The sequence below is a fragment of the Hemitrygon akajei genome, chromosome 4, assembly GCF_048418815.1.
Source record: "Hemitrygon akajei chromosome 4, sHemAka1.3, whole genome shotgun sequence".
NCBI lineage: Eukaryota > Metazoa > Chordata > Chondrichthyes > Myliobatiformes > Dasyatidae > Hemitrygon > Hemitrygon akajei.
In genome coordinates this window covers 197,796,510-197,809,424 of record NC_133127.1, presented here as the reverse complement: position 1 = coordinate 197,809,424, position 12,915 = coordinate 197,796,510, and the positions used below count along the sequence as shown (strand labels likewise).

The 12,915-nt window shown below is 43.7% G+C and overlaps 1 protein-coding gene across 1 annotated transcript in view; it reads left to right on the top strand.

Annotated features, from left to right (window-relative positions):
* LOC140726044 (uncharacterized) overlaps positions 1–12,915 on the top strand; it is a 246,750-nt gene that overhangs the window by 29,073 nt on the left and 204,762 nt on the right. Inside the window, exons 2-3 of the mRNA XM_073041939.1 lie at positions 5,061–5,187; positions 6,112–8,228. Of these exons, the coding sequence (XP_072898040.1) occupies positions 5,100–5,187; positions 6,112–8,228 (2,205 nt within the window). The 5' untranslated portion in view covers positions 5,061–5,099. The remainder of the gene's footprint in view (positions 1–5,060; positions 5,188–6,111; positions 8,229–12,915) is intronic.

The following is a 12,915-nucleotide window of genomic DNA, read 5'->3' as shown; positions in this document are numbered from 1 at the left end:
CTGCACTTCTTGGCTCTGCACTCCCTAGCAGTCTGCCCAGATCAATAGCTAATCCTCTGGTTAGACACACTTTGCGTATATGGGCTCAGTTCAGGAAATGCTATGGTTTCCAGGGGTTTTCCATTTCTAGCCCTGTCACACATAATCACCTTTTTTTACCTACCACGTTCGATTCAGCATTCCATGTTTGGTACAGGAAGGGCATTAGACATTTTGAAGATCTCTTCATTGATAACCGCTTCGCTTCTTTTCAACAGCTCTCTGTTAAGTTCAACCTGCCTAACGCTCACTTTTTCAGTTATCTCCAAATCCGACACTTTACTGCTCCTTTAATTCCTAACTTTCCTGAAATGCCTGCGAAAAATGCTATGGACCTATTTCTCTCCATTAATCCACTAGGTAAAGGTTTAATTTCAATTATCCAAGATAAACTAGCAGCCTTACGACGGGCCCCTGTGGATAAAATTAAAATGGCCTGGGAGCAGGATTTAAATATCTCCTTATCCGAGGAGAGCTGGGACTCAGTTCTCAAATCGGTTAACTCAACCTCTCTTTGTGCTCGCCATTGTCTCTTACAGTTTAAGATTGTTCATAGAGCCCATATGTCTAAATCTAAACTATCTCGATTCTAATACCCAGAGCGCATTAGTCCGCTCTGTGATAAATGCAAGAGGGGCGTGGCCTCTCTCATCCATATGTACTGGTTCTGTCCTAGCTTGGAGAAATTCTGGAAAGATGTCTTCACTACACTATCGGGTATTCTGAATCAGCACCTAGAACCTAACCCCTTAATTGCTCTGTTCGGTTTTTGGGGCGAGACAGATTTATGTCTGGGTCCGACCAAATGCCGAATACTATCCTTTGCCTCTCTCCTGGCGAGACGCTTGATCCTCCTTAGATGGAGAGATGTTGCCCCGCCCACTCATGCGCAATGGCTTAACAACATTATGGCCTGCTTGGACCTCGAAAAAATTCATTATTCAGTTCTCAATTCAGATTTAAAGTTCCATAAGATCTGGGGACCTTTTATCGAGTACTTTCATAACCTTCCTCTTGACTAGGGTTTTTTTTTCTTTTCGGTCCCTTGCTTTCAGCTCCCTTTTTTTTTCTGGTAGTAGGCATTATTATCCTCTGTTGCTAAGTGTATTCACAGTCTGGGAGTTTGACTGTCCGGACTTATACTCTCTATATTGTGTGGTGGTTGGTCTGGAATTGGTTTTTTTCTTGTGTTGTGGGGCTTGGGGAGGACACTAAGCTCACTTGTCTTTAATTTAGGTGCTTTTTTGTTAAATTCTCTTCCTTTGTAGCATATTGTTATTGTATGCTTAACCTTGCTCTGTATTAATGCTCCTCATTCGGATTTGGGGTTTTTAATTTTGTAAAATGTTTTGAAAAACTAATAAAAAAATTTAAAAAAACAGACCATGGACACAGTAAAAATAGTCCAAAGATGTTAAAAGACTATAATTTTGAAAGAAACCACCACCCAGTTTCCACAAGTCCTCAGGGTCCCGATAGACTTGTCAATCCAAGGAAGGAAGCAAAAGGGAGTACCCCCACTATGGACTTCCAGGGCACTGGACTCAGCCTTGCAGACACAACACACACTGAAAGCGACCTGATCGCAGCGGACTCCGAGTCCATCGAATCTCCGAGCCTCCAACCATCCCCTCCAGCACAGCCTCTCTGAGCACCATCCTCTGCTGAGCGCACTACACCCGAGCGCACTATGGCGCCCCTGCCAACGGTCACCGGCAACGTGACCCCGAGGACTGGGGGCCTGTTCTTCTCAGCAGAGACTCAGACCTCACAACAACAGCAGTAACGAAGAAGGCCTTCCCAGAGATTTCCAGATGTTCCTCCACGCTCCCACATCTGTTTTTCATCAGATTAGGATTGTGCATGACACTCCGCTTAACAAATAATCAGCTCCGGAGTGACCAGGTCCATAAGTGTCTTGGATGGTTTTTCAAGTAGCTATTCATAATGACCTGATTGTTCATCTTGCACCATTCTACTCATTTCTCACCTCTTTCATTCCTTTCCCCTAGTCCAAATTTTCCTGTGGTATTTCCGTCAGCACCTTGTCCTACTTTAGCATTTAGATCTCCCATGACAATAACAATATCTTGAGATTTGCATCCATTCTTTGCTTGTTCAAGCTCTTCATAGAATTTATCTATATGCTCATTTGTTCCATCTGTTGTTGGTGCATATACCTGTATATTTGCTAACTCAAATGGTTGTCCTCTGAATCTAACAAGAAGCACTCTTTCTTTTATTTATTTCCAGCATCTGCAGATTCACTCGGTCGTCACTACCTCCTCCCATAGATGCTGTCTGGCCTGCTGAGTTCTGCCAGCATTTCGTGTTTTTATTTATTTCCAGCATCTGCAGATTCACTCGGTCGTCACTACCTCCTCCCATAGATGCTGTCTGGCCTGCTGAGTTCTGCCAGCATTTCGTGTTTTTATTTATTTCCAGCATCTGCAGATTCACACACAATACCTTATCTCCCACCTAGGTAGCCTCCTACCTGCCGGCATGAACATCTCACTCACAGACCTCTGTTGATACCCCTGCCCCCCTTTACCCCCATCCCTATTATTTTAGTCTGGTTCTCTTTCTCTCTCTTTCTTCCCCCCTCACTATAATCTGCCCCCAGCCCAACCTTTCTTTCTCTTTTATTTCCCATAATTCTCCACCTTCCCCCTAGCCCATTTCCCTCCAGCCTATCACTTCCTAGTTCTCTACTTTATCCCTCCCCCCACTTCTTATCCCCCCTCGACTATCCCATGTTATTTCACTCCTGATGAAGGGTTTCGGCTCAAAACATCATCACTACCTTCTCCCATAGATGCTGTCTGGCCTGCTGAGTTCTGCCAGCATTTTGTGTTTTTAGCACTCTTTCTGATATTGCCCAATGTCCTAAAACACTTTTTGCCATGTTTTCATCCATAAGAATTCCTACTCCATTAGTATGGGATGTTCCACAAGAATAAATTAGTGTTGTATTTCTATTCTGACATGTTCCAGCACCTGTTCAACGAACTTCGATAATTCCCATGATGTTAATCTTTAGTCTTTCCATTTCATTTATCACATTGTCCAATCTTCCTGCTTGACATAGGGTTTTTACATTCCAAGTGGCAATAATTTTCTTTTGTGTTACTTGAATTTTATGAGCATCTTCAGAATTGTCTTGAAGATCCTCTTGACTCTGTTGTTGTGTGATACATTTTGTGAGTTTGACCATGGTTTTCTTAGCAAATAGATTCTAGGAAACCTGGTATCTAGCAACAGTGGTTTGCTATTGCCTTCCGTTGGGTGAACTAAAGAAATCGCCATCTCTCTTCCCAAATGTTCATCCAGAAGTAGCATCAGAGATGTCAATTGTAATATGTCTGAACATCAAACTTATTGTAATAAAGAGCGTGAATCACACAGATCAGAATGAAAATGTTGCTCGGGCATTGTCACCTACAATTTCCCTAAAGCTGCGATTAGCCGATTTACCATTTTTCACCATAATTTTCAGCAATTCCTGTACGTATCAAGTTGTGATAATCTGGCATCCTTGCATGTTTGTGGTGCTGGATGAACAGATTTTGTTTCTCTCGTTTACAACCAAAATCTTTATTCCACGTACAAGTAGTGTGAATGATATTCCAATAAACTCAGTAAGCTTAAAGAGAGTGGGGAACAAAAACCTGTTCAGTTTCATCTTGTACAGTTCAGGCCCACATTCCAGACCCTGTCTGCACAAATAAATGGTCTACATGTGTGACAAGATGTTGTTACAAAGAAGGCAAGACAGCTGCAATATTTCAGTAGGAGTTTGAGGAGATTTGGTATCTCATTAAAAACACTCACAAATAAAAACCCAGGCCATGCCCTCATCTCATTGCTACCATCAGGGAGGAGGGACGGGAGCCTGAAGGACACATTCAGCTATTCAGGAACATCTTCTTCCCCTGCACCATCAGATTTCTGAATGGACATTAAACACATGAACAATACCTTACTGCTTGTTCTGTCTCCTTTTCCATACTTATTTTACCAATTTAACTTTTTTTATATATATGCTCACTGTGATTTACAGTTTTTATTATTCTGTATTTCAATGTTCTGCTACCACAGAACAACAAATTCCACGACATATGCCGGTGATACTAAACCTGATTCTGACACTGACACCTTATATCAAAATGTAAAACATTACCCCGTGTGTGCAGGCTGAATTCAGCATTTTCTATGTAAAACATTACCCCATGTGTGCCGGCTGAATTCAGCATTTTCTATGTAAAACATTACCCCGTGTGTGCAGGCTGAATTCAGCATTTTCTATGTAAAACATTACCCCGTGTGTGCAGGCTGAATTCAGCATTTTCTATGTAAAACATTACCCCGTGTGTGCCGGCTGAATTCAGCATTTTCTATGTAAAACATTACCCCGTGTGTGCCGGCTGAATTCAGCATTTTCTATGTAAAACATTACCCCATGTGTGCCGGCTGAATTCAGCATTTTCTATGTAAAACATTACCCCGTGTGTGCCGGCTGAATTCAGCATTTTCTGTGTAAAACATTACCCCATGTGTGCCGGTTGAATTCAGCATTTTCTATGTAAAACATTACCCCGTGTGTGCCGGCTGAATTCAGCATTTTCTGTGTAAAACATTACCCCATGTGTGCCGGTTGAATTCAGCATTTTCTATGTAAAACATTACCCCATGTGTGCCGGCTGAATTCAGCATTTTCTATGTAAAACATTACCCCATGTGTGCCAGCTGAATTCAGCATTTTCTATGTAAAACATTATCCCATGTGTGCTGGCTGAATTCAGCATTTTCTGTGTATAACATTACCCCATGTGTGCCGGCTGAATTCAGCATTTTCTGTGTAAAACATTACCCCATGTGTGCCGGCTGAATTCAGCATTTTCTATGTAAAACATTACCCCATGTGTGCCGGCTGAATTCAGCATTTTCTATGTAAAACATTACCCCATGTGTGCCGGCTGAATTCAGCATTTTCTGTGTAACTATATCTTGGATTTCAGGTCACCGTTGTTGCCGAGTCTCCAGTTCCTGCTGCAGTCATGAGTGAGGTCATGCAACTGGCGACTGTGGGCCGTCCTTTCCAGTTGGGAATGCTGTACGACTGCCGGTCAGACACTCTGATCCCAGGTACTGGAATACAATCATATCAATCAGTAGAGATCAATACAGGGCAGTTGATTCAGGTTACCAATCTCAGGATAGTCACCAGACTCTCTGGTTATGTAAAGGAATACGGGTAGTCTGGGGAAAACATCCTGAATTGTGGCATGGCCGATTTCAACATCATTCAGAACCGCTTGACAAAAACAGATTGGTAACAGCCACTTGCAGGTAAGTCTCCATCTGACAAGTCTCCACTAGGCAAGGAGGTGAGGAGTGATGTAGATGAGGAAGGGAACATGTCAGACAGGGAACAGGCAATGGTTTAATGTGGCAGTTAGACAGCTTGTGGCCTTGTGTTACGGTCACTCATAAGGTCCATGTGCTCCATGCAGTTGAACCTCATCAGCAGCGGATAGCAATTCCACAGAGACTTTTCCCTGAGAACAACCATCCTCAATTGCTGTGAAATGATATTCTTTCCCCCATAAGGCTAGCAGTGGGGATATTCACTGATAATGTGCATTGTTCAAATCCATTGCAACTGCACAGCATACAGACAGACCATGTCTACACCCAGCAAGGCCTGGATAACGTTCAGGCACAAGCTGACGTTGCCAATGACATTCCCGCCACAGAAGGGTGGAACTGGAATCGGGTTTTGGACCAGGTGGTGAGGAAGTGTGATGCCAGTTGTCTCCGGGGTGAGGGGAAATGTTCTGGCATGAGAAGTAACCTGTTGTAAACCAGTGAAATATTTAGTTCAGTAGGTGCAAAGCATTGTACACTCAGTACAAAGTACATCCAGAGCAGATAGATGATTGGCTAAATACAAACACAAGAGACTCTGCAGATGCTGGTGTGCTGATCCACTAAATTAACATTATCCACACTGTTGACTTACACACTTTAGCTCAATTTAATGACTGTTATTGCTGTTTTATCCCCTAGGCATCACACTGTGGGATTTACAGACACTCCAAAGCAACGTCAGCAATCAGCCCAGCACTGATGTGTGCATCATTACATCAGACAGCATGGATGAGAAATGCTCTGCACTTAACGTGTCGGGTTCGATGAAAGCAAGTCTCTTGTGTGGGCTCGTGGAAGTGAAAGGGTCTGCAAAATATCTCAGTGACACAAAGGGATCAAAGCAACACGCACGAGTTACCCTTCAGTACAAAACAACAACCCGGTTTGAACAACTGACCATGAGCCATTTAGGGAGACAGAATATCACCTATCCGAGTGTGTTTGACGAGGGCTCAGCCACCCATGTGATCACAGCAGTGCTGTATGGAGCCCAGGCTTTTTTTGTGTTTGATCAAATGGTTTCCTCAGCAGAGAAATTGCAGGATATCCAGGGTAATATGGAGACGACCATTAAACATCTCCCTAACATTGCCATTGAGGGTGAGGGCTCCTTAAAAATGACAGAAGAACAAAAATCAAATGTGGAGAAATTTAACTGCACCTTTTATGGGGATTTCTCACTGAACAGCAACCCCACCACATTCCAAGATGCCGTCAGTACCTATGCAAGACTCCCAAGCTTACTGGGACCACGTGGGGAGCACGCGGTGCCCATGACAGTCTGGCTTTACCCTCTCAGTAAACTAGACTCAAAAGCTGCTCAGCTGGTGAGAGAGGTAAATGTGGGATTGATCAGTCACTGCCAGCGTGTCCTGGAACAGCTCGGCGAGGCAGTGATGAGATGCAATGATATGGAGAAAGACAGAGCTGCCATTCAGTTTCCCGAGGTCAGGGACAGGATAGTGAAATTCCGAGAGTCGTGTCAGGAATACAAACTAGTTTTCCAGCAGAATTTAGCGAGAGATCTTCCAGTCATCCGGGGAGGTAGGGGTGAGGAAGAGTTACTCGTGGATATACTGAAAAACAAGGAAGATTCACCATTCAGACACCAGCCACTGATCACATGGCTGGATGACAAGAAAAGAGAGATGAAGTTAGTGGGACATTATCTCAGGATATTCGATTATGTACCTTCTGTGAAAATAGTGAGTGAGTTGGAGGATGAATTGATGGATCATGCAATGGACTATGTGGTTTGCTTCACCTTTACAACATTGCATCAGGAGGATGTCTATCTGTCAGAGACCATCAATTACCTCCAATCTCACACAGCTCCGAAGATACAGGCACCAACTCCTGCTGATGGAGACAGTGTAACACAACACCGTGAGCAGTGGTTTCACTCAGAGATTGTACAACGAAAGATGAAGGAACAATCTCAGTTATTCCTGGATTTTGCCAAGGCCAACTCATCAGATAGGAACATAAAGTTCCTTGTTGCTTCTGTGAAAGATGACAGCCAGATAGGAACATCTATTTACCTGTACGAGGGTGCGTGTATAAAGAACCAATGCTTTGAACCCCCATCACAGCCCCAGAGACCTGTGGCTGCTGGAACAACACATGACAGTGTGACACTGCAGTTACACCCTCCTAGATATAGTACGGGTGAGATTGTGGGCTACAAGATAGAGTACAAAGGTACCCAACAGGAAGAATGGACAACTCTGGATACACAAGGTAAATCCGAGTCTTTTACAATATCTGGGTTACAGCCACATCAGGAATATCATTTCCGATACCGAGCTGTGACCAAGGTAGGGGTCAGTAAGGCCAGTGATAGTTCTACACAGTTCACACTTCCTACAATTTCACCTGGTAAACCGATGTCCCAGCATTGTTCTCCAATTACAACATTATCCTGCGATAATGAAGCTGGTGTTGAAATAATTCCGGACGGGATTGAACATAAAGAAGAAACATCAGCTACTCCCAGCACAGAGGCTCTATCGAGGACAGATGTAAACACAACAGAGAGTGAACCTCACGATAACTTAATGGGATCGAAACCTCAGGCAGATGACAGAGTCCGAGTGTCTGCTGACTGTGGAAAAGCAGGTTCCAGTGTACCAAGTGAAGAAGCTTTAATAAAAATCGGAGAAGTAACAAAGGGAATACACCAGAAATGTCTCACAGAAGGACGATTAATATCTCCAGGAAACCCTTCCATTTACATGCTGAACCTGCAGAAGGAGGTATTTGGTAAGTCCAAACATCTTGTGAATTGCTCCTTTGGAAAACCCGGCATAAACCACTCCATGAAGACGATTATGGTTTTGGGAGCAACAGGGTCAGGAAAGACCACCCTTATCAATGGGATGATCAATTACATATTGGGTGTGGAATGGGGTGACAACTTCAGATACATGTTAACACAGGAAGAGACAGGAAGGTCACAGGCTGAAAGTCAGACATCCACCATCACTGCCTACAAACTACACCATCAGGTGGGATTTAACATCGATTACTCACTGACTATCATTGATACACCAGGATTCGGAGATACCAGGGGGATAAGCCGAGATAAAGAGATTGCTGACAACATTCAAGAGTTTTTCACTTCCCCACAGGGAGTTGATCAGATTGATGCCATATGTTTTGTTACTCAAGCATCTTTGGCTCGCCTGACTCCGACACAGAAATATATCTTTGATTCAATTCTTTCTATTTTTGGCAAAGATATTGCAGAGAACATTCAGATTCTGGTGACTTTTGCAGATGGAAAGGGCCCCCCCGTTCTGGAGGCTTTGAAGGTAGCTGAGGTACCATGTCCCAAAGATAAAAATGGGGCTCCAGTTCACTTCAAGTTTAACAATTCCGTTGTATTTGCCCAGCGTTCAGCCTCTGGAAACGCTACCAACAAGGGATCGGATGACAGTGGGGAAGAGGAAGATGATGATAACTTTGATGAATTATTCTGGAAGATGGGAATTAATAGTATGAAGAAATTCTTTAGAGCTCTCGATACAATGGAAACAAGAAGTTTAGTTTTGACCGAAGAGGTTTTGAGGGAACGTAAGCAGCTGGAAGCTGCAGTGAAGGGATTGCAGGATCAGATCCAAGTGGGGCTGACCAAACTGGAGGAACTAAAGAAAACAAAACAGGTTCTGGAGCAGCATCAGAACAATCTGGATGAAAATAAAGACTTTGAGTATGAAGTTGATGCCACACATAAAGAAAAGAAGGATCTTGGACCAAATGCTTCAACAGTAAATATCTGTAAGAAATGTAAATTTACTTGCCACGATCCCTGTATTTACGCTGTAGGTATTTTAAAATATTGGTGTGTAGCAATAGATATTAGGGGAAATTGCAAAGTCTGCCCTGGTAACTGTGCCATGCGTCATCACTCAAGGGAAAAGTACAAGTATGTTCATGTGACAAGAAAGGAGAAGAGGACACTGGGTGATGTAAAAGAAAAGTATGAGAAAGCCTATGGTGAGAAGATGACACAGGAGAAGATCATGGAGAAGCTTCAGCAGGAGTTTGAAGGGGTTCAGAATTCAGTGCTGGAGTTGATTATCCAATTATCTGAGAGCATTAGAAGACTTGAAGAAGTAGCTCTGAGATCAAACCCGTTATCCGCACCAGCTTACATTGACCTCCTGATTCTGTCTGAGAAAGACGAAGGAAAACCAGGGCACCTGGACCGAATTCAGTCTCTGATGATGGTCAAGAAACAGGCCGAGTTATTGGAGAGTTCATCAACAGGAAGCAGTTATCAGGGGGTAAGAAGCAAAATCCAGTGATAGGAAAGAAAGATGTTCAAGCATTTTTCAAAAACAAATTTTCTGAATTTTCTGACTGGGTGGTTAGCGATAAATAAGTGGCAATCAGTTCAGCTTTTTCCAATTTGGGGAGTCGAAGGTTCACCCATCCGATGGACCATCTGCTGATTCTAATTCAACTCCATTCTCCTCTCCCATCTGCCCTCAGAGTTTGACAGTACATCTTCCATCCTCATGCTGACCTCCTTTAACAGATGGGTGGGGCACTCACATTCAGTCATCACCAATGGCTCATCATCCCAATCCTAGTCCTGAGTACCTATCTCCAACACGACCTTTTTTGCATCTGTGTCCCTTCCCTTAGAAACCAGTCGGAAACACAGAGGTCATTTCCTTTGTCTCAGACTATCCCCACCTCGTCCCTCAGTCCCCACTCTCTCTGTCCTGTTGGATGACACATTACTCCACCATGCTGGATGAAGTGAAACTTCCTCCCAGCTCATGGTTTTGTCCTGGCCCCATCAGAATCCGGCCCATGGGATGGTGGGAGGGGTGGATGGGTTCCATGAGACTTCAAGCACAAAAAAGACAAAATTGGGAAAGCAAGGACAATATTTTCCATCTATTGTTAAAGAAGGTATGAGCTGGTCAGCTCACTGTCACAATGCTGGCTTTCAAATCAACCCATTTCCCTGATATTCCCTGACATCTACTCCCAGTCAAATGCCAACCCACCCACTCAGTCTCCTGTAAGGGAAAGTGAGTAAAATTGCAGATGCTGAAAATATAAAATTAAAACAGAAAATGTTGGACCCACTCAATGGGTTAGGTAGCATCTGGTGAGAGCAAAACAGTTAATGTTTCAGAACCGTGACCTTTATCGGAAGCTTCAGAGGCATTTGTTTGGAATATCTCAACATTAGAACAAATGAAACACAGATGGTTCCTTCACAGATGCTGCCTGACCAGCTGAGTTCTTCCAGCACTTCCTGTATTGATGTTAATTCTTCCTTCAAACACCTGCACTGGGTTGGTAGGGGTGGGGGAGGAAAATTGACAGTAACCTATTAAACTCCTGACCTGCAATATAGTCTAAAGGACATGAATCTAAAAGAGGTTCAGGAGCACAAGCATTTGGGTATAGATGCTTCAGGAATTGGAACTGGTAGATCCAGTTTTACTGAAGGCTCAGAATAAACCTTGATGCAAAAACCTGCAGACGCTGAGAATCTGAAACAAAGTGACATTGAAACAATTCACACCAGAAAGACGATACCTTGAAATCAGCCACAGGAGATGCAAGATTGAGCAGTGAGGAGAGCAGTACTCAGAGATGCACTCCAAGGAAAGCTCTGTTCCTGCAGCTCCCACTAATGCAACAGGGTAACTGGACTTTGACCAACAGCCTTTGTGCTCAGGAAAGCTATGAATATTAATAAATGTGGGAAATTCCTGGGAATGGTGGGTTTACATCTGAAACCATCGACAGGACAGAACATTCAATCTCATCTATCTCTCAATCCCAGCTGTGGCCTTGACAACCTGTGCTTGAAGGAAGGAACAGTTACCACACGATTTATTATTGACTTCAGAGACATCACCAAGGACTCTGAGCTTGTTGCAGGGAGATTCTATTCAGAATGGAGAACGTTGGTGCCTCCAAGTCTATCTGAGTGATTCAGTCATTCCCCTTCGATGGTCAATATCCTACACCAAGGTCCTACTGTTTCTCAACAATGCCTTGCATGCTACATTCTTTGTGTACATTATTGATTTATTCGTAATCCTAAATCACTTTGCTTTATCTGGAGCAAATTCCACCTGCCTATCTCACCAACTGTTCAATATTATCAATAATACCAAAGACTAACCTGCTCTCCATCAGCTAGTCACAGACTTCCAATCGGAAACACAATCTCACAATGTCACACTTTCCCTTCTCTTAAGAAATTAATTTTGGAATTTGGAATACCAGCAGTTATGGTCAAAATGACAATAAAAGTTGACTTGACTTGACTTGAATTTGCTCTGAATCCCACAGGCTATCATCTTTTCAGTTCTTTCCCTCATGTGGCCTTGTCCAAGACTACAGCTATCACATCAGTATGTTTGTTATCCCTTCAAAACATTCAATCAAATTGGTAAAGGGAGATCTCTTCTCAACATGTTTCTCTGACAATCTGTGACGAATTGATATGGATTTCAGCAAGGCATTTGATAAGGTACTTCTTGCAAGGCTTATTGAGAAAGTAGGAGGCATGGGATCCAAGGGGACATTGCTTTGTGGATCCAGAACTGGCTTGCCCACAGAAGGCAAAGAGTGGTTGTAGACAGGTCATATTCTGCATGGAGGTCGGTCACCAGTGGAGTGCCTCAGGGATTTGTTCTGGGACCCCTACTCTTCGTGATTTTTATAAATGACCTGGGTGAGGAAGTGGAGGGATTGGTTAGTAAGTTTGCTGATGACACAAAGGTTGGAGGTGTTGTGGATAGTGTGGAGGGCTGTCAGAGGTTACAGCGGGACATTGATAGGATGCAAAACTGGGCTGAGAAGTGGCAGATGGAATTCAACCCAGATAAGTGTGAAGTGGTTTATTTTGGTAGGTCAAATAAGTTGGCAGAATATGGTATTAATGGTAAGACTCATGGCAGTGTGGAGGATCAGGGGGATCTCAGGGTCCAAGTCCATAGGGCCCTCAAAGCAGCTGCGCAGGTTGACTCTGTGGTTAAGAAGGCGTACGGAGTATTGGCTTTCATCAATCATGGAATTGAATTTAGGAGCTGAGAGGTAATGTTGCAGCTATATAGGACCCTGGTCAGACCCCACTTGGAGTACTGTGCTCAGTTCTGGTCACCTCACTACAGGAAGGATGTGGGAGCCATAGAGAGGGTGCAGAGAAGATTTACAAGGATGTTGCCTGGATTGGGGAGCATGCCCTATGACATAGGTTTAGGGAACTCGGCCTTTTCTCCTTGGGGCGAAGGAGGATGAGAGGTGACCTGATGGAGGTGTATGAGATGATGAGAGGCATTGATCATGTGGATAGTCAGAGGTTTTTTCCCAGGGCTGAAATGGTTGCCACAAGAGGGCACAGGTTTAAGGTGCTGGGGAGTAGGTACAGAGGAGATGTCAGTGGTGAGTTTTTCACTCAGA